The sequence below is a fragment of the Silurus meridionalis genome, chromosome 11, assembly GCF_014805685.1.
Source record: "Silurus meridionalis isolate SWU-2019-XX chromosome 11, ASM1480568v1, whole genome shotgun sequence".
In the NCBI taxonomy this organism is placed as follows: domain Eukaryota; kingdom Metazoa; phylum Chordata; class Actinopteri; order Siluriformes; family Siluridae; genus Silurus; species Silurus meridionalis.
In genome coordinates, this window is record NC_060894.1 from 21,116,244 (window position 1) to 21,137,500 (window position 21,257).

At 38.6% G+C, this 21,257-nt stretch overlaps 2 protein-coding genes across 2 annotated transcripts in view; one reads left to right on the forward strand and one right to left on the reverse strand.

Annotated features, from left to right (window-relative positions):
• Nucleotides 1–2,473, forward strand: part of plppr1 (phospholipid phosphatase related 1) — a 42,283-nt gene extending 39,810 nt beyond the window's left edge. The window contains exons 7-8 of the mRNA XM_046860393.1: nt 282–413; nt 1,776–2,473. Coding sequence (XP_046716349.1) covers nt 282–413; nt 1,776–1,808 — 165 coding nt within the window. The 3' untranslated portion in view covers nt 1,809–2,473. The remainder of the gene's footprint in view (nt 1–281; nt 414–1,775) is intronic.
• A 5,389-nt stretch (nt 2,474–7,862) lies between these two features.
• Nucleotides 7,863–21,257, reverse strand: part of grin3a (glutamate receptor, ionotropic, N-methyl-D-aspartate 3A) — a 13,748-nt gene continuing 353 nt past the window's right edge. The window contains exons 1-9 of the mRNA XM_046861553.1: nt 20,682–21,257; nt 15,334–15,935; nt 13,679–14,726; nt 13,405–13,550; nt 11,863–11,978; nt 10,294–10,445; nt 10,016–10,174; nt 9,769–9,839; nt 7,863–8,673 (exon numbers count right to left, since the gene is read on the reverse strand). The exon at nt 20,682–21,257 is cut by the window's right edge and continues 353 nt beyond it. Coding sequence (XP_046717509.1) covers nt 8,286–8,673; nt 9,769–9,839; nt 10,016–10,174; nt 10,294–10,445; nt 11,863–11,978; nt 13,405–13,550; nt 13,679–14,726; nt 15,334–15,935; nt 20,682–21,257 — 3,258 coding nt within the window. The 3' untranslated portion in view covers nt 7,863–8,285. The remainder of the gene's footprint in view (nt 8,674–9,768; nt 9,840–10,015; nt 10,175–10,293; nt 10,446–11,862; nt 11,979–13,404; nt 13,551–13,678; nt 14,727–15,333; nt 15,936–20,681) is intronic.

Genomic DNA, 21,257 nt, shown 5'->3' on the forward strand with positions numbered 1-21,257 from the left:
GCAGTCAGCATTCACATTCATCCCAAAGGTGTTCAGTAGGGTTGAGGTCAGAGCTCTATAGCAGGAGATCTTCCACTCTAACCCATGTAAAGCAGATCTTCATGGATCTGGCTTTGTGCACTGGTGTTTCATCATGCTGGAACAGGTTTGTGTGTCTCAAACAGTTTGGGGAAGAAGACCATACGGCTGGAAAATCGGGTGTCACAATACTTTTGTCTGTATACTGTATATAAAAAATGCATAATGGATTAATAAATGTTGATCACCGTTTCTCTTTGCAGGGACTGTGTGTGGTGAATAACTTTAAAGGTGCTCACTCGACCCCGACCAAAAGGAAGACGGAGGAGTACCGCGGCCTCCCGCTCATGACGTTCCCCCGTGTGGAGAGCCCACTAGAGACCCTCAGTGCACAGGTAGAGCTTTTCCACTCCATCGTCATACAAATAGATGTGATCGATCTTCGCTACAGTATAAACATTCATCTTCCACGTTTATCACCCCATGATTCATGAAAGCGACTCCGGATGGCGTGGAATAGGATCTCGTGAAGCACAGACGCGTGCAGGACACAGGACATGCTCGTTACACGGTCACTTTTCATATGTGACATTATGAAGGATTCATGTGCAACAAATTGCTCCGGGTTTTTACGAGATCCGTCTGTAAATCCACAGCAGAGTGAAACAAAATCGATACTCAGCTCTGAATTATTGAATATGTACCTTATTCCACGTAGGTGTGTTCGACCTGCATCACAACACTCCAGGCTGCTATTTGTTATAATCTTGTTTAGCTTCTTATTTTTAGGACGTGTTAGGGGTCAGCACTGGTTCCTGACAGCACAGCGATTAATCTCTGTCTGAGTCGGATGATATATTGCCGTATACAGTCATGCAGCAGTTCTTTTTTCGAGATCCTTGGGTTTCACTTTGGTTTTTACTTTAGCGATTATTTGTCTCATTATGGATTCTGACGGATTTTTGTGATGAAATTAACTCCAAACATGTCTATTGTAAAAGTATCAGTATTACAATAACACACATTATAAGTAGATTCATCCAATGAGAACTTTAATAAAAACCTTGCAGAAAATCAGTCAGGACCTTCTGACCAATCAGAATCCTGCACACTGGGGTTCAAATAACTGTTAAATTACAGCTGCCCTCAGTGTGTATCTGCTAAACTGCTGAACTACAGCGGTTGAAAACACTGGCCATTTTTTATGATCTACAACCAGGAAATATGATCTTTCTGGTCTGAATAAATGGGGACACCACCTACAGTATCGGAAATCCAAGCAGACATCTGTACTGATAGTGAGCAAAAAAAAATGGGAGAGTTTCTTTGCACTTTTGAAGGACACAAGCTCATCGTCGCAGCGCAGTTTGGGATCGTTAGTTTAACGGAAATGCCCGGTGAAATGGATTTGGATGTTTACGTGTAGGAACTGTGGGAGACCTTCAGCATGCTGTCAGTGTCTCTTATCAGGACAAGCTAGATGGATGAAAAGGCTGATTCAAGAAGAAATGAGTTCCCAGAAGCCAAGATTTTGTTTTGGCTTCTTTCTGCATATTCTGGTTTATTCTGATTGATGCGTTATCAGAGACCGAGGGAGCATCTAAGAGAGAAATTGACCGAAATGTTCTACACCGAATAATCCTATATATATAATGCATTAAATAATGCATCAATCTAAATTATGTGTGTGTGTGTGTGTGTGTGTGTGTGTGTGTGTGTGTGTGTGTGTTTGTGTGTGTGTGTGTGTGTACTTTCAGAACCATTCAGCATCCATGACTGAAGTGACTTGACTAAGGGGCCGGCACAGAGTCACCTTCACTTCACCTCAACACTTCTAGGCACAAGATGTTTTTGTACTGTCGCATACTGTAAAAAATAAATAAAAAAAAGAACAAAAAGAAGGAAAACAAAGAAAATAGTATTATGTTGGACCAAGTTAGAGGCAAGTGTTTTGTACATTTTGTAAAACACAGTGCTGTAGCTTATCCTTCTGTTCTTTCCGATTCCACATCTGGAGTTACGACTTCCTCGTCATGTTCTACATCACAACAAAATCAAGTCTATATATGATGTTACTCAGCTATCGGTGTTATGTGGTATTTGTACAAAGGATTCTTTAATTCCTGTTTATTCCCTTCCCCCTGTCAATTTTTTTTGACAAAGATCATATTTTTGGTATTATTTTTTATCTGTATAAAGCATTTTTGATCAACATTGCTTGTTATTTCTCCAGGAATGTTTTTTGGTATTCTTTTTTTTTATTTAATTTTTTATGTAATATAAAGATACATTTTTTTTCAATAACATCTCAAAATTGTCTTTAGCACTGCATGGAAGTACGCAGACATTTGACGAACATTTCATTCTTGTGCGTTGTTTTTCATTTATGGATTCTTTTGAAATGCCGAATATATTTTTTTGATTCGTCTGTCAAATAAATAGTCTGTAGTTGGAAGCTGGGACCGGTTGATTTTTCACCAACACAGTATATACTGTAGTTACAGCCGATATCATTGTATTAATATACTATATGGGCAAAAGTTTGTGGACACCTGACCGTAACAGTACAGTATGGATAGAGTATGTGCTTCATTTTTGGACATCACGTAGATCCCATTTGCCGAATAAGCTCCACTCTTCTGGGAAAATGTTCCACTCGATTTTAAGGAGGTTTCTGCTTATTCCACAAGGGTGTTAGTAAAGTACTGAGGTAGGTGAGCTGAGAAGGTTTGGGGTACAGTCAGTGTTCACATTTATCCCAATAGGGTTGAGGTCAGCACTCTATAAAAGGAGAACTTCCACTCCAACCCATAGAAAGCATACTGTATCTACATGAAGGTGCCTTTGTGCACAGGTTTGGATCTCCTAGGTCATGAAGAGAAAATGTCATGCTACAGCATCCAAAGACCTTCTATGCAATTGCATGCCTCTAAACTTTGTTTGGGAAAGAAACACATATGGCTGGAAAGGTTAGGTGTCCCAATACTTTTGCCGATATAGTATATTATAGGGCCAGAAACGTCTCAAGTTTAGAAATGGATCTTATGCCTCTTGACACTTCAACTTCATCAACTTTGCTGAGATGAAAACATTTCCTTTCGAAAGAAGTGATGAGAAAGTCTACTGATGGACATTTCACAGGCAGCATTTTTACTCGCAGAAATCCATTCATGATTGTTTTAATCTCGTGTGTAAACAGGCTAGCAAGGTGATCGAGCTGTGACACATCTACATAAAATGCTCCTCTACATCACCATCATTTATCAATTAATGATGCAAATTCAGTGGTATCATCAAATGGTTGCCTTAAGAATGTAACTTGTAACGTATTGATGCCTGTAATCAGTGTGGGCTAATCATTAGTTGTGTAAACAAGCTAGCCGTTGTTGCCTCACCACACATTTGGCTGGTTTGCAAGGGTGCCTATTAACTCGTTTTTGGTTTGCTTTTAAAAACGCCTGCTACTGCTGGGTGGCTAATTGCTAACTGCTAGCTGTACAAGAGTAAATAGCAGCATTTTCCGACACTTAAATTACACCAATGGACGACTCTGTTTACATTTTAGAAGTAGTTACTGAAAGCCAAATAAATGTACTTCTACTACTACACTCTATACTACAGTACTACACTCCATACTACAGTACTACACTCTATACTACAGTACTACACTTCATACTACAGTACTACACTCTATACTACAGTACTACACTCTATACTACAGTACTACACTCCATACTACAGTACTACACTCCATACTACAGTACTACACTCATACTACACTACACTTTATACTGCACTACTACACTCCATACAGTACTACACTACATACTACAGTACTACACTTTATACTGCACTACTACACTTTATACTACACTACTACACTCCATACTACAGTACTACACTTTATACTGCACTACTACACTCCATACAGTACTACACTACATACTACAGTACTACACTTCATACTACACTACACTTTATACTACACTTTATACTACACTACTACACTCCATACTACACTACTACACTTCATACTACAGTACTACACTCCATACTACACTACTACACTTCATACTACAGTACTACACTTCATACTACACTACCACACTTTATACTGCACTACTACACTCCATACTACAGTACTACACTCATACTACACTACTACACTTCATACTACAGTACTACACTCCATACTACAGTACTACACTCATACTACAGTACTACACTTTATACTACAGTACTACACTCCATACTACACTACTACACTTCATACTACAGTACTACACTCATACTACACTACCACACTTTATACTGCAGTACTACACTCCATACTACAGTACTACACTTCATACTACAGTACTACACTTCATACTACAGTACTACACTCCATACTACAGTACTACACTCTATACTACAGTACTACACTCTATACTACAGTACTACACTCCATACTACAGTACTACACTCCATACTACAGTACTACACTCCATACTACAGTACACTCCATACTACAGTACTACACTATACTACAGTACTACACTTTATACTACAGTACTACACTATACTACAGTACTACACTCCATACTACACTACACTTTATACTGCACTACTACACTCCATACTTCAGTACTACACTACATACTACAGTACTACACTTTATACTGCACTACTACTCTTTATACTACACTTCATACTACAGTACTACACTCCATACTACAGTACTACACTCCATACTACAGTACTACACTCCATACTACAGTACTACACTCCATACTACAGTACTACACTACATACTACAGTACTACACTCATACCACAGTACTACACTCTATACTACAGTACTACACTCTATACTACAGTACTACACTCCATACTACAGTACTACACTTCATACTACAGTACTACACTCCATACTACAGTACTACACTTCATACTACAGTACTACACTCTATACTACAGTACTACACTCCATACTACAGTACTACACTCCATACTACAGTACTACACTACTACACTACACTTTATACTGCACTACTACACTCCATACAGTACTACACTACATACTACAGTACTACACTTTATACTGCACTACTACACTTTATACTACACTACTACACTCCATACTACAGTACTACACTTTATACTGCACTACTACACTCCATACAGTACTACACTACATACTACAGTACTACACTTTATACTACACTACACTTTATACTACACTTTATACTACACTACTACACTCCATACTACACTACTACACTTCATACTACAGTACTACACTCCATACTACACTACTACACTTCATACTACAGTACTACACTTCATACTACACTACCACACTTTATACTGCACTACTACACTCCATACTACAGTACTACACTTCATTCTACACTACTACACTTCATACTACAGTACTACACTCCATACTACAGTACTACACTCATACTACAGTACTACACTTTATACTACAGTACTACACTCCATACTACACTACTACACTTCATACTACAGTACTACACTCATACTACACTACCACACTTTATACTGCAGTACTACACTCCATACTACAGTACTACACTTCATTCTACACTACTACACTCATACTACAGTACTACACTACTACACCCATACTACAGTACTACACTCATACTACACTACATACTACAGTACTACACTCATACTACAGTACTACACTCCATACTACACTACTACACTTCATACTACAGTACTACACTTCATACTACAGTACTACACTCCATACTACAGTACTACACTTCATACTACACTACTACACTTTATACTACAGTACTACACTCCATACTACACTACTACACTTTATACTACAGTACTATACTCCATACTACAGTACTACACTTCATACTACACTACTACACTTTATACTACAGTACTACACTCCATTCTACACTACTACACTTCATACTACAGTACTACACTCCATACTACAGTACTACACTTCATACTACACTACTACACTTTATACTACAGTACTACACCCATACTACACTACTACACTTTATACTACAGTACTACACTCCATACTACAGTACTACACTCATACTACAGTACTACACTTTATACTACAGTACTACCCTTCATACTACAGTACTACACTCCATACTACAGTACTACACTCCATACTACAGTACTACACTCCATACTACACTACTACACTTTATACTACAGTACTACACTTCATACTACAGTACTACACTCCATACTACAGTACTACACTCCATACTACAGTACTACACTTTACATTGCACTACTACACTCCATACTACAGTACTACACTTTATATTGCACTACTACACTCCATACTACAGTATGTACTTTTCGAGTGCTCTGAATGCATTGCAACAGGCCCTTTACAACAACATCTGGATTGTATTCTGAATAAGATACTAATTAACACCATTAATTCCTGCCCCTTTTCTTTACTTGCTTTGAAATTTGACTTACAAAAGCAATACAAATTAACTAATAACACACAACTTCCTGTGTTGTTCCAAGTTTCCCATTATTTGATGCAAAAGCCAGTTTCTGCATCAAAAGCTGTGATTTCGCATGCTGTGTTTAATTCCATTAATATAACCCATTTGTGTTGGATCACACATTATTACCTAATGCGCAGGCTCCCAAGCGTGATCCTAGATCCTAAACCTTGTCATGCATCAAAAACAACTAATTTCATCTAATCAGTTAATTACTATCCCTTCCTGACTGAATGTACACGTGGATGAGCAGGAACACATTATAATGTACAGGACGAAATGTGGGTTTTTCTGGACTTGGGTTGAGATCTTGGAATGTAATGTAATGACAGCAGTTTGGGTGTTATGTGTGGTTCGGAGAGGTGGGTGTATTTATTGCTGCACTAAACTTTTGCCCACTGAATCATTTTCAGCATATCCAATCAAATCTGTGATGAAACCTGAGAATCCTGAGAAAACCTACATGGAGAATGTAGAAATCATGCACACACAGTACATGTGGGAACCCTAAAGATGCAAGGCTTCAATGTTATCTACTTTGTTTTTTAAACAACACTGTTTCCTTGGTTCTCCAGCACCTACCTGTTCAGAAGATCAATAGTGAAAATGCTGGAAAAGTTTGAAACATTTCATGTTTGCTACAAGGACAAGCAATATTTATAAGATTACTGTTGTTAGGGAGAAGGAGCTCTTGACACTGTAAACACTTCAGGTTGGTTTCTCTGCTCCTCTTGGTTGGACAGACCTGTGTAGAACGAGTTCTCACAGACGTTCCAGAAGTTTTACTGGTTGTTCCAATTGTTGCACCTTAAAAGCAGAGGTGAAAGTGTGGTGTGTGTGAGATGTACAGTAGCATAGCCAATCCACCTACCAGCAGGTTTTGGAGATACTGGTGAAAACATGAGAATCCTGAGAAAACCTATATGGAGAATGCAGAACTCAAGCACACATGGTACTGTCCAAGTGGGGACAGTGAAAATGCAACGCATCATGGAAGACCAATCTTTCTCTGCTGTCGAGTGTGGCGGTTATCTCTGGAGCATACTGGAGCAAATTTTAATTCTGCACTTTAGTTCTATCAACAGTGCATCCTGTTGTTGCATATACTCACTTCTGCATATGAAATTCTTTTCTTTTCACGTTTCAATTTGGTAAAAAAAACCCTGCAGACAGAATGTCCTCTAAAGACCAAATAAACTCAGGCAAACCAAATGTGGTGCAGATGAATGATGGGATTGAGCCTCTGAGATCGTCATGTATTTGAAAAGCATATTTTAATTAAAGAGTTTTAGAATCCTTTTGCAGTTCAAGAGCTGAGACAGCGTTCATGCTTCCTTATAGAAAACAGTTTAGTGCTTTATAGTGATATGCAGGAGGAGCTATCATATACCATAATCTGGCACCTTCAAATAAACATCTAACGCTCTGATGCACAGAGCACTTTGGCCCCACACACACACACACACACACACACACACACACACACACACACACACACACACAGAAAGAGAGAGTTCCCGTTAAAGAAAGCGAAGAGAGGGTTTGTATCCAAATTTCTCACTGCTCACCAACTGGTCCAGAGAAGAACAATCAAAAAGAGAAAAAAAATAAAAATAACAAAGAGAAAATATATTATACTCTTTTAAAACCATGTGCCAAAGAACATGAAGAGCTTCGACTTAGGAAGCAAAACAATCCGTCGTTAACTTCGCACAGTCACAGATGTCTCGAAAAAACGGCTCCAGATGTTTCTCTAAGACTCTGGAGCCATGTTGGTTCTCTGGTACTGTTCCAGCTCCCTTTTCTTCTTCATGGCCAGCTGCAGCTGCTGCTTGATGATCTGAATGTGGGTCTCCAGGTCAGTCAGCTCCTGCACTATGGGGCTGTGTGCAAGGCCCAGCGAGTCTGTTTTGCCATTCGACTGCAGAGGAAGCTGTCTCTTAAGTTGAGGAGGAACGGGAGGACCGGGAGGAGGAGGATGAGCAGGAGAAGAAGAAGGTGGAGGAGGAGAATGTGAAGGGAGCTCTTTACACTGCAAACACTCCAGGTTGTTCTGCTGCTCTTCTTGATTGGAGTGACCAGTGCAGACTGAGTTTTCACAGACGTTCCAGAGATTTTGCTGGTTGTTCCCAATGTTGCACCTGGAAAGCAAAAAGGTAAAAGTATAAATTTGATCAAAAACACCATGATTCAAGTGTTACATTTACGAGGTATTATTACATAAAAGTTAACGATGTGATCCATTGATTTAAAAAAGTGTGCATCAGATACAAGTTATCATTTATATCGCAATGCATCATTTTTTTTTACATATTTGCATTGGTAAAATATTATTTATTTATATAAAATTATTAGTAGATGCGCTGTACTTTTATTATCTGGAAACTGACCAATAATTTGTGACCAATATTTTCTATGTAGATCGATTTCTCCTCGCTAAATTGTATCTCTGGCGCGTTCTCTCAGCACCGCTGCTGCTACGTGAATATTACGTATCGCAACACTACGGAGACTGAGGCGTGTCCTGAGAGTCACATAGAATACAGATTAACATGGCAGAGGTAGAGCTGTAACTTCCTGGAGACACAACAGGAAAAGAATGTCTGGTTTTATTTAATAGTTTTTCTTAAGAAATCGGATCGCTACTGCATCATAATTGGGGGGAATCGCATCGCCTCGGTAGCTACTTCATATGTATCTTTAATGTACTGTATCATTGGCTATGCATTAAGTTGCGAATCGCATCAGCCTCAGTTACATCCCTGATAGTCATTTTAGAAAAAAAAAATTGCATGCTTCATCTAAATGTGAAAATGTTCCACCTTATTTTTTTCCAAAGACAATTGAATTTGAAACTGAATTCTTTTCCTGGCAATGTTTGGAGTTCTTAAATAAACTTTCCAGGAGGATGCCACCCACTCAGAAGTAGTAAAGTAAATTAATTAAGTATATGTTTTTATGCATATTTATCAGAATATTTTTGTTGCATTTGTTACATATCTTTATACTCCAGAAGAATTCAGAAGAACAGGTCGTTTCTCGATGCTTTTAAAAAGTCAATACATATACTGTGTTAAATGAGAACCTGTCACATGACCATTTGCAATATGACACAATTATAGGGAAAGTTTGGAGCCACTGATGTTTCTTTTGAACTCTTATTACACTGTTGGCTTCATTATTAGTTCGTAGTTCATAATTTTTTCTGTATGTGCTGTGCAGTAATGGCTCTTTACCTTTTTTCCGGTTTTGCAACAGTTGATAATTTGTCTTCGTTGAAGGTCGGGTTAAGTGCTCGATGCAGCCTCTGACAGAGGAATTGTATTAAGTGTTATTAAAGACAACACAGAGAGCAGCTGTGAGAATGCTAATATAATTACCTCTAACCGATTCGGGTTTTCATTAATGATCGAAATACATTACTGAAATAAAATGAGATTATACTTGAGGTCATCGGTCTGAAAGACAAACTAATAGACTCACTTGACTTGTATGAAGCCAGTACTGTGGCTTGTTCTGCATCTTTGGTATCACCCAGCGATGGACAACGTGCTCAGCAATAGTGGTGAGGAGAGACAAAGCAACTCCTACGCACAGCATTACGAATAACCCTGAGAAATGTTTAATCCCCATCTGTAAAGTCTGGATATCACAACAAAGTAAAGATTAGATTCACTCCAAAAGACTATTAATAATCCTAAAAAATGCAGCACTGTATGAATTGGCTACTGGGATTTGTTAGATCATGTATATTTCATTACCTCTGTCACAGCAAAACTTCGCTTTCCACAGGGCACCACTTTGTACCACTTATCATGCAGCATGTCCATAAATCCATCAGACTTGTACTGGCTAACCAGCTCTGAGATATTTGAAGTCAGAGGTGAGTTCTGTTTGAGACCAATGCCATAGCCTGCAAATGCAATTATTTGCACCGGTTATTGAAGGAATATATGAAAAAAATACAAAGGCAGCTACAGTATGTAGAAGTTCTAACTTAACAACACATGTGTGGTGGTCAGGGAAAGTCCATCTGATGCACTTATAGCACCATTCAGCAACAAGCCAAAACAAAATGCGGGTTATTGAATTCTTTTTTAATAAATTACTATTCAATTTTGTGTTTTATTAGCCAAAATGAACTACAACCTCATTTCCAAAAAAGTTAGAATGCTGTGTGAAATTTAAATAAAAACAGACGGCAATGATTTTCAAATCTCATAAATCCATATGCTATTCACAATAAAAACAAAAATGATATCAAATGATCAAATTGAGATTCTGTACCATTTTAAGGAATGGAAATTTTGAATTTGAAATCCATTTTAAAATGACTTTAAATTCAAATTCATTCGAATTAAAAAATTTGAATTTCAAATTTCAGAAATTCATTTTGAATTTAAAGCCTGCAACATGTTTTTAAAAAAGTTGAGACATGTTTACTACTGTGTAGGATCACATATACATCTGTGAACTGAGGAGACCAGTTGCTGAAGTTTTGGGACAGGAATGTTGTCCCATATGTGGGTGATACATTAATCTAACCGCTCAACAGTTCTGGATGTCCTTTGTTGTGTTTTTTGTTTAACCTGCATTTGTGGCTGACTGTGTTTACTGACAATTATTTCTGGATTTGTTTCCGAGCTCTTGAAACGATTGCAGTGACAAAATCATGACCGTTTTAAATGGTCCAAGGCGTCCAATATTGATTTTCAGCCTTGTCCAGATTGTTTGAAACTTTTGATGATATTATGTACTGTAAATGATAAGATATTCAAATGTTTTGCAATTTGATACATTATCACGAAAATGTTCCACAATTTGTAGACACGGTCTTTCACAGATTGTTGAAACTCTGCTCGTCCAATTCTGTGAGACGTGTTTCAGCCATTATATTCAATCAACATATTATTTTCCTCAAAGTGGTACTTTTTCCCCAGTTTAAACATTTGATATATTTTCTGTTTTATTGTGAATAAAATATGGGTTTATGAGATTTGCAAATCATTGCATTCTGTTTTTATTAACATTTATTACACAGTGAGACCTTTTTTGGAATTGGGGTTGTACTTTTTACAGGCTTGATCTATGCAAACTATAAATATATGTCAGTGATATGTTAACCGATTGAAAATAATCGTTATTCTACAAACATTTCCAAATAATAAGATTATAAATCCACATTATGTCTAGAATGCTGAATATGAAATTGCAACCCTGTATTGCCAGATCCTTGGGGGTGCCTGTGTTTTTCCCCCCTCTTGACATTTCCCTGTACAGAAAGCCTCAATACATCATTTAGATGAAGAAAGAATCAGAGATGAACTTGCCTTCAATTGCAAATGGTTTCCCAACTGTAAGAGTTTTACAATCAGCATCAATGGACACTTCATAGTCTAAGAGGGCTTTATCCATAATAAAAGCATCAAGTTTCTGAGGATCATCTCTGAAAAGAAATAAATATATATTTAAAATAAATTAAAATCCCAGGCTGATTACGAATGGTCACTTTTCCCCAAAAACAGTTCATAATTTAAAACAAAAGCATTTAGACTTGACTGAATGCGCTGTAATGGCATTGATTATAATTTGCCCTATACAATAAATTATCTTTCATATATTAAAATCCAGAAAGTAATAGTAGGCAGTTATGTGACAAACTTACTTTCTAGCAGCCGTCTATTCTAACAGCATGCTATCTCGGAAACAGCAACTTGACTTAAAGAAAAATGGCATGCACAACATTTTATTTGATTTTGTTGACAAAACTCCTAAAGCCCATTATATCTGGGGCTGTTTGAAGGATTTTCAGAATCCACACTAGCAGATTTTTGGGAACTTTTGAATCGAGGTCAGCCTTAAAGAGGATCTGAGAGATCAAAAGCGCACAGGTCTAAGAACACAATCAGTCAGGAAATGAATTTGCTTATGATTGCTAGATGCTAGTCTGCACATTCCTGTGTTTATGATTATGTTTATCTGAGTGCCTTGGTAGGCTGAACTCCACAGTCCTGAAACACTCTTACCCTGTCTTTTACCAATAAGCTCCACTGTTACATTATTTTATTAGATGTATAGAAGTACCCAGCAGTGAGGGCAGTAATGAAGTAAATGTAATTGCTAAATGTACTTATGTAGCCTTTTTACATATCTGTACTTTACTGAAGTATTTCCATTTGGGGAGTCTTTTACTTTAACTTTACTACATTTCAAAGTCAAATATTGAACTTTTTACTACATTTTGCAAAATCAGCGTTACTTTTTATTTATGAGGATAAAAACGTAACTGGTCAAACACAAAGCAGGATCAAGCGCTAGCTCTGTTTTAAACTCGTTTTGATTTCCGCTTGGTGTATCTACTGATCACCAACATACAGTTCAGCATCAGTTCAACAGCAAGCAGAACATTTAGAGAGTAACAAATGATGAAGAAACACCAGACTCGAACTCACCACAACACACGTGACCTTATTTTTAAGTATTTTTGAAGTAGTAGAAAAGAAGGTTTTGGGCTCTGAATAGAAACCAATCAGTGTTTGACTCATTAATATCATTCTATTAATAGATCAGTGTGCTGAGAGTCACATTAGAATCTGAGTTGATTAAGCAAAGAGTCTTGTGACAAAATGATAATAGGAACATTATTGCCGTAATAAATAATAGTACATTAGATACTTTAGTAAATTTATAGGCAACTACTTTTGTACTTTCACTTTAGTTTACTGGAGTAATATTCTACCAGTGAATCTTTACTTTAACTCAACTACATGGTTTGTGTACTTCATCCACCACTGGTACCCAGTACAGGACAACTCTAGATTCAGGTATTGATTTTCTAGTTAGTATCCTGTTCTGTAATGCTTATGACTTACTTAAGGTGGTCTATTCCTTCAGGGGTTGTAGGAACATTATATCGCCTCATGTATTCGTGCATCTCCGGGAAGCTTTTTTTTACGTAATCCTCAGCACTGCTTTCTCGTACAGTCCCAAATCGAAAACCTTGCGATGGATGATGGAGCTTAAAGTAGAGGATCATTTCCATTAGTAGTAGCAATGGCACTCAGGACCGTACATTAGGAAGAAATTGGGGCTATTCCTGATCCATTTTTAGAACATTCTGGGATAATAATCTCAGGCTGGTCTTACCTTGGGGTCATGGATACCTGAAAGCTGCTCGTATGTCTTTTCCCCAACCATCACCGCAGCCAGATTGGCCGTGTAGGTGGAGAGGCAGAAGAGACAGAATATGGCCCAGAGGTTCATTAAAAAGCGGCCTGTCCAGCACTTGGGTGGCTTGATGGCAGCTGTCCTGCCAAACAAGATGGCATAGCAAACATTGAGTGCTGAAGAGAAGGAGAAGACACGGTCCCTGTTTCTGCCTTTAGGCGTCATCCCAAATGGACTCTTCCACTCATACAGGGTAAGAAATACAGCAGTAACATGAAGTGATGCAAAAATCCCCAGCCACATACTCCAGTGTAAGGGCCACATGAAGGCGCCGATGGGTGCTGCCGTGTCTCTGGTCCTCACCAGGATGCCCAGGCTGGTAGAGAAGAAGGGGCTGGTGAAGTCTATAACCTGACTGCGTGCTGAGTTGATGCTAAAAGAAGTGACAGCCAGCTGCGCTGCACCACTCAGCAGGTCACCCACCAGGCCTGTCCAGCGGCCGTTCTTGTAGGCACCATACTTCCCATCTCCTACTATATAGAGGTCGAAGTCAAAACCCACATCCTCAGCCAGCTTCTCCAGCAGGTCTATGCAATATCCATAGCAGCACTTCTTGAGCTCAGTGGGCACTGTGCTGTTCCTCAACTGCAGGTCATGGAACAGGGCATCAAGAAGCGCTGTGTCGTTGGTGAGCGGGTCGAGGCACAGCTGCCCTGCCGGGCACTGACCATCGTCATCCACCTCTCGTGTAAATACAAACGGGTGCTCAACCAGAGTCACAACCCGCAGGTGCAACCTGGATGAACGCCTCCTATCGCCTTCTGGGTGGGAATGTTTCTTGCTAGGCCATACACCATAGTCTAGAACCACTTTACCCTGCTTCCAGCTGCCGAGTCGCGTCCATGCAGGGTTCCCTAATGGGTCATGCTGCAGATTCCAAATAAAGTGATGGCTTTCTGAGATAATGGATCCATCCTGAACATGAATGTAACCACTTAGCCCATCAAACGATGTGTTGTCCATAAACCTGGGGAACAATTGCACAACAATTTCAGTTCTTTAATCAGTTGAAGTCTTTCTATTACTTTGTCAGAGCAACCTTTGCCTATAATAAGCATGGAGCTCAGTATCTATAAGCTCTTCAGATAAACAGAAAATACCCGGTTCAAAAATAATGATTTTGCTTTGCTAGTTTTAGCTCCCTGACAGATTTCTCTCTAATCACTATGATAAAGCTACAAGATTGTTATTTTCTCCTCTTGCCTTATCCTGGACCGAGCCATCTCTAAAACCTGTCATGCTCTTTTTTTTCCCTTCATATGTAGATAATGGTTCTTTGGGGAGGATTAAGCATGCAATACAATGTCAGTCATGCATTTTTAAGAAAACAGAGAAAGATTTTTCACACCATGGGCTTCTATGGTATTGGCAATATAGCTGAACTTTCCTTGGAGATTTGAAAAGAGGGCTTATATAATGGCATCTTTTTTGGAAAATGCTCTGAAGTGTATATGAAGTGTGTAGATGAAAAACTCAATATATATGAAAATGCCACTATGAAATGTTTGCTTGTAAAATCGAATTTTTGGAACAGTGCTAGAGTAAACTTATAGTATGTATACATAAAATATTACCTGGACAGATATTTTCCTGAGGTGAGATTTCTATCCTCAATCACCATGCAGTTTGTGATGCCAGGGATAAGAGCCAGCTTTGGAGACACAGTAGCAGCTGATCCAACAGCCCTGGCAATAAACTCCAAAGAGTCCTGGACGTAGTGATCCAGAGCAGGCTGCCTCATTCGCCCATGCGCCATAATGCCCATTGGCAGCCCGTCAGTCCTCAACTCCTCCACGTTCTGTGCATCCCCTATAATCCAGTGGTAGACTGGCAGTACTAAACCAAGCTTTGCTATTGTTATGAAGATCCTCTTTATGTCCCGAATGTCACATCCGAAAGTCACAATGGTGGATGTTATGTCCTTGATGGAGGTCATGTGACTCTGCAGCGATGTCTGGAAGTCATTTTTGTTGCTGCTGTTGCTGGAAATGTTGAATATGGTGCCCAGGTGAAATCTCGAGTTGTTGCGAAGCAGAAAGACGAATTGGGAAAGATTCAGGTTCTGGCACATCAGCAGGCTCACATCGTACCAATTATTAATGGAAAGAAGAGAGTAGATTAAGTCTGCCTGAGGAGTCTGGGGGTTCTGCATGGCCATCTGAAAATGGAGCGAGTTCTGTAAGTTGGGAATAAAATGGAACACAGTTATAGAAAAGGCAGCGAAAACATAAAGACATACTGCTTTTGTGCTTGCTTTTTTTATTGGAGTGAGAATCAACAGCAAGACAAGAAGCTTGCTCTGAACTGTTTTGTTCTGCACTGAGTTCCTTTTTCTTCCATCCAGTCATATTCTCAAAAAAAAATCTTTTTTTCCCCACTGGACATACAGTTTTTGTTTTATGGAGGTCGATCGATAGTGGATTTTACTACAATAGTTTTTTTAAATAGATACTGGATAAAAAACAAACAAACATAACACTCCGTGAAAAAAATAGTACTAAAATTGATAACAAAAAAAATAAAATAAAAACACTACTGAATCATGAAAATGTGCTAAATGAAATACATGTGAACGTATGAATTATACTAATAAATATTGAAAAAAAAAAAAGACGTGCATTCACTGAAACATTCCAAATAAATAAAAACAGTTACATCTAAAATGAATTGAAAAGAGACACATCAGTGATTCAGCTCTAAAGGCCGCTCTCATACTGTAAAATGAAAGCGGACATTCTCAGCCACTCCAGCAACCCGGAAAAACTATCCGCATGAATTTTTGCCCATAGCCATAGTTTCTTTATCGTTTTATATGATAATTTTCAACAATCCAAGAAGAGTTTTATACTAAACATTTAAATTTTTTGTAACATTGAAAAAAGCTATTGTTTTTTATTGTGTATACATTGATGTTCTCACTATTCAGAGATTCAGGACCCTCAATCTGCATATTACACTGAAGAAGGTAATATAAAAAATCTTCTAAAGAGACATAAAACAATTTATAAAACAGACCAATGTTTGTTTATTTCTGTAGGTATATGAATGGTGTATTTTTTGGAATTTAAATGAAATTTAAATGAAGGCCAGTATGAATGTTATTGTGGTCTACAGGCCCGAAGGCAGTTCTGAACTCAATGGTTAAGGCTCTGAGGTTGAGATCAAGAGGTTGCCAAATGAGGATTCACTGCCAATGAACAACGACTACCTCTGAGCTTGAAGTGTCTTTGGGGAAAGTCTTCCTGCCAACTGTATAAATGTAGGCACACACAATGTGAAAATGTTAAACTAATTCTTTAAAAACTTCATACATCTATGTATCCTTTGTCATTTTAACCAACCAACCCCATTTCAAGGGATTTCTAAGCCAAATAAATTTCAAAAACCTTTTTATTAAATCATTAGTTCAGCCATAATGTTCTGCATAGTCTCGATTTCCTGCTCCTGATCTTTGCAATTCATCTTAGAGCAGAAATTATTCCCTACATGATTCTTGTGTTTGTTCTATTTGCTGTACTATTTACTGTTTGGCCCACAAACTTATTTTATACTGCATCTAGACCAATTTGGCATTTAATCCACTCACAACTGTTGCACATCAGACAATTCAAAGAGCAAATAAAATGGATGTTTTTGAAATGCCAGTCTTTATGAACCTGCTACTGTAGGCTTAAAAATAATACTATTGAATAACCTTTTGCCATTTTATTCACCCTCTCAACAAGACATCTGGATGAAGTCCTCAGCAGACGGCTGTAAATGGTGCAGAGAAAACACACTTGCTGAAAATAGGATTTCATGGATTAGATTTATTTGTTGAGAAATAAATCCATGAACATTTCTTTTCTTTTTCATAACTTTATTGTGTACCTATACAGATCCAGCTTTCCGGTGAGCCGCAATTATCCCCAACATCTCAATCAGAATTTCTGAATAGCTACCAGACTCTGAGCTTGACTTTCCCTGCAGGTGTCCCTTTATTTTAAATGATTTATTGTGTAAACATTTCACTGTGAATATTTAACATTCAGTGAACACCTGAGACAGATAACAGAACTGTCTGGCATGTATTTGAGCTTTGAACATGATTTTTAAAGAGATGTTTGTGTTTGATACGTACAATTCAACTTCAAAGATCCATAATCTGAAGGGTAAGGGACTTTATTTTCTCAGACTTGCTTTGAATAAGTAAAGAATTAGGAAAATAGGAAAAGAATCTATAATGTGGTGGTGTGATATCCACTTTGAAGCTATTACACCCCAGTAATGGATTCCAAATGTTACATTTGAGGATAAATAATAGCAGTGAAACTGGTTAGTTTCTATGATAAAAAACTAATTAATCTGCATGTGATTAAAGAATTCAGCATTGCTGTGGTATACAATATATGATTGCTGTGGGTTTGCTTTGCCGAGCTGCTTAGCGCTAAACATTATATTATATTCTACATCACTTTGAAATCACTTCAAAGTCGCTAAAAGGATCTGACAAATTAAAAAAAACAAAGAATGCAAAAGAAAGTGAGTTGTTTTGGCACCTTGAACAAAAGAATAGTACTTTAAATCTTAAGGACCATCATGAAGACCAGAGAGCTGTCTGTTGGAGAAAACCAAACCAGATTTTAGCTGAGAGACTCTTCACTTGGTTGTAGCAGAGTACAGCGACATTCAACCACATATTACATGTTATTTACTCAGTGTTCCTTCCAATAATTTGTAATGAGTTTTGTTCCAAAGCTTTTGCTCACCCAACTCACCCCCCCCCCGCACCGATACACAGATATTGTCTCATTGATTAGCAGCACACCCATTATTCTAACAAACCATTCTTTAAGTGCATCACAGGCCGGACTTGAGAATGAATAAACATCTGGAGGAGGAAGATCTGAACAGACTCAGACACATCTTGACTTTTATCCTAGACTCTCAGAGCTTGTCTTTATCTCTCTTCTATCTGTGCTGAAAAAAAAATTAGACCATCACTGTTTCTACCAGACTAAAGCAAAGGTCAATAACACGATTCGCTCAACCCTGTAAGAGATTAATTGGCGTTTGATGGTGATAGATGCACACTGGGACCCTGTATTGAATTCAGGGCTCGTTTTCACCTGAAAGCACAATAAACACAAAGCTGTCTGACCAGAAGATGGTGCTAACTTCAAGTAGGCTGACAGCCCAGACGATGCTGGTGGACAATTTTCACCATTAGTTTTGGAACATGATCATATGCTGGATGTGGAAACATATCAGTGAGTCATTCATGAGTCACCGATTCGGATCATTATTCTATATTTAATGTTTCGATCTTGAGGGCGGAATACATTTTTAACTGGTGCTTTTATAAAACCGAAAATAAAATCTCATTTATTCAGGTCCAGCAACGAGAGTGGGCATCTTATACGGTGGATTTAACATCTGACTTTCGTGTCACATTCAACATATATTCTGCAGTAAACTATAAATAGGTTTATGCTTAAAGATAGATCTCTACATTCACAACCAACCATGTCATACATCTGTAATATACAGTATGAGCAATATATAATAGCTCACAATGGTTTTTTTATTATATACATATATCAGGCATTTGCTGTCCAAAAATGTCTACAATATGAAATAAGAACTGCGCTGATATCTTTTCCTTTATATGCATTAAGTTCTCTGGTTGGTGTTTTAATAAATCATGTCCTGGCATGATCCAAAAACAGGAATTAATAATGGATAAATGAATGCAATCTGGTCTGTAAATGTAAAACACCGCAGCATTTGTTTTAATCAGAGTCAGAGTTGTGCCCATAAGGGGGGCACAGAGGGGCAGCTGACACCCTTGAAATACACTTTGCCATCTCAGCTCTCAGCTCTAAAACCCATAGGCATTAAAGCCTTTGCAATTCATGCAGGATTAATGAATTGTATCAAGCTTTAAAATGACTGTCTATAATAGATATGTTCTCAAAATTAAATTCTCCCATGATGACTTTAATCATTTTGTTTAGTATCAATGATACTGGATTTGTAGCTGTGCTGTGAGTTTTGGGCCGTTCTACCTCTTCCTATTGGTGGCTTTGAGTCAAGTATCATAGCTGCAGTCATGTTGAGATTTTCACTGAAATTGTCTAAACAAGCTACACTGATGTTTTGGTGGCAATGGCACTAAAGTGGCTGTCAGTAAATACAACTAACCAAACACCAACCATTTCAATGTCAGCTTTATAAACACACTCACATTGCAATGCTGTAGGAGTTTTAAACAACTTCTAGAAGTATCCAGAACTTCAAAACATCTAAGGACATTTATTTTGCAAATAAAAACAAAGAACAACCTTTGACATATATACAATATAAATTAGCCAGTGTCACCCCTAAGTGTGCTCCTACACACCTCCTTCTGCTCCTACAGTGTGGCTATATACTGTATATACACTGTATATATATGTAAATGTCACTGTTTTAGGGTTTGGAAATATATTTCTTGACAGATCTCCAGGTCTGGTCCTGGAGTACCTGGAGATCACTACATGTTTTCGTGTATTTCTCCCCTACAATTCAGGCTGTAATTTATCAGATTAAAATCTATGGATTTGGAGTTCCCCAAGATAAATATCTTCTGAATGCAGAAGAAGGTTTAATTCTCACATATACATTATAGAACGGTGAAATTCATTTTTTTTATCATGGCTGGTTAGAAAGCTGGGGTCATAACTCAGGGTCAGCTGTGAGCAGAGTGGGTTAAGGGCCTTGCTCAAGGGCCCAACAGTGGAATGCTGGAGCTCAAACCTTCAACTATCTGATCAATAACCCAGAGCCATAACCAGTAAAAATGATAATATAATAGTCAGTGAGAGTTTAGGATATTAACATTCAAGCTTGACTGAAGGACCTAATAGAACCTTATAACTGAAAACAGAAAAGGGCCTCGTACCCGACTCTGGCGCGTGAACTCGCTGTGGACGACGCTGATGACCGGGATGTGCATTGTGGAGGACACGAACTCCAACTTGACGTACTCGTCTCTGTTTTCAGGAAACGCCATGATGGCTGAAACTCCCTGAACCACGACCGTGTGACACACGCTCTGCAGGAACGACATGGGGTCGGAACTCACAGGTGGAGGTGAAGAGGAAAAGGAGAAAGCCGGCAGCTCACCCAGTCCTATTTCCACAGCCATGACTATCTCCAGGGACAGGTTGTACGGTAACAGGTCCGGTAATCGGTTCAGGGTCTCCGCGGCCAGGAAGATGGAGTCTCTGGGTTGGAACGCGCTCTCCACTCGCCTGTGCACGTTTTTACTTTGCGCGCTTTGTTTGTGGTTCGCCGTGGAGCCTTTTGTCCTAACAGCACTCAGACCTGGGTCACTTCCACTTCTCCTGACCAACTCGAACCGTTCCCAAGCTGTTTCTCCGACCGCGTCCCAATCCGTCCTCTGTGAAACGTGCGTCACAGCGCGGGGCTGAAGATGCACGGCCCCAACTCGCACCGTGTGCCCGATGCGTTTCAG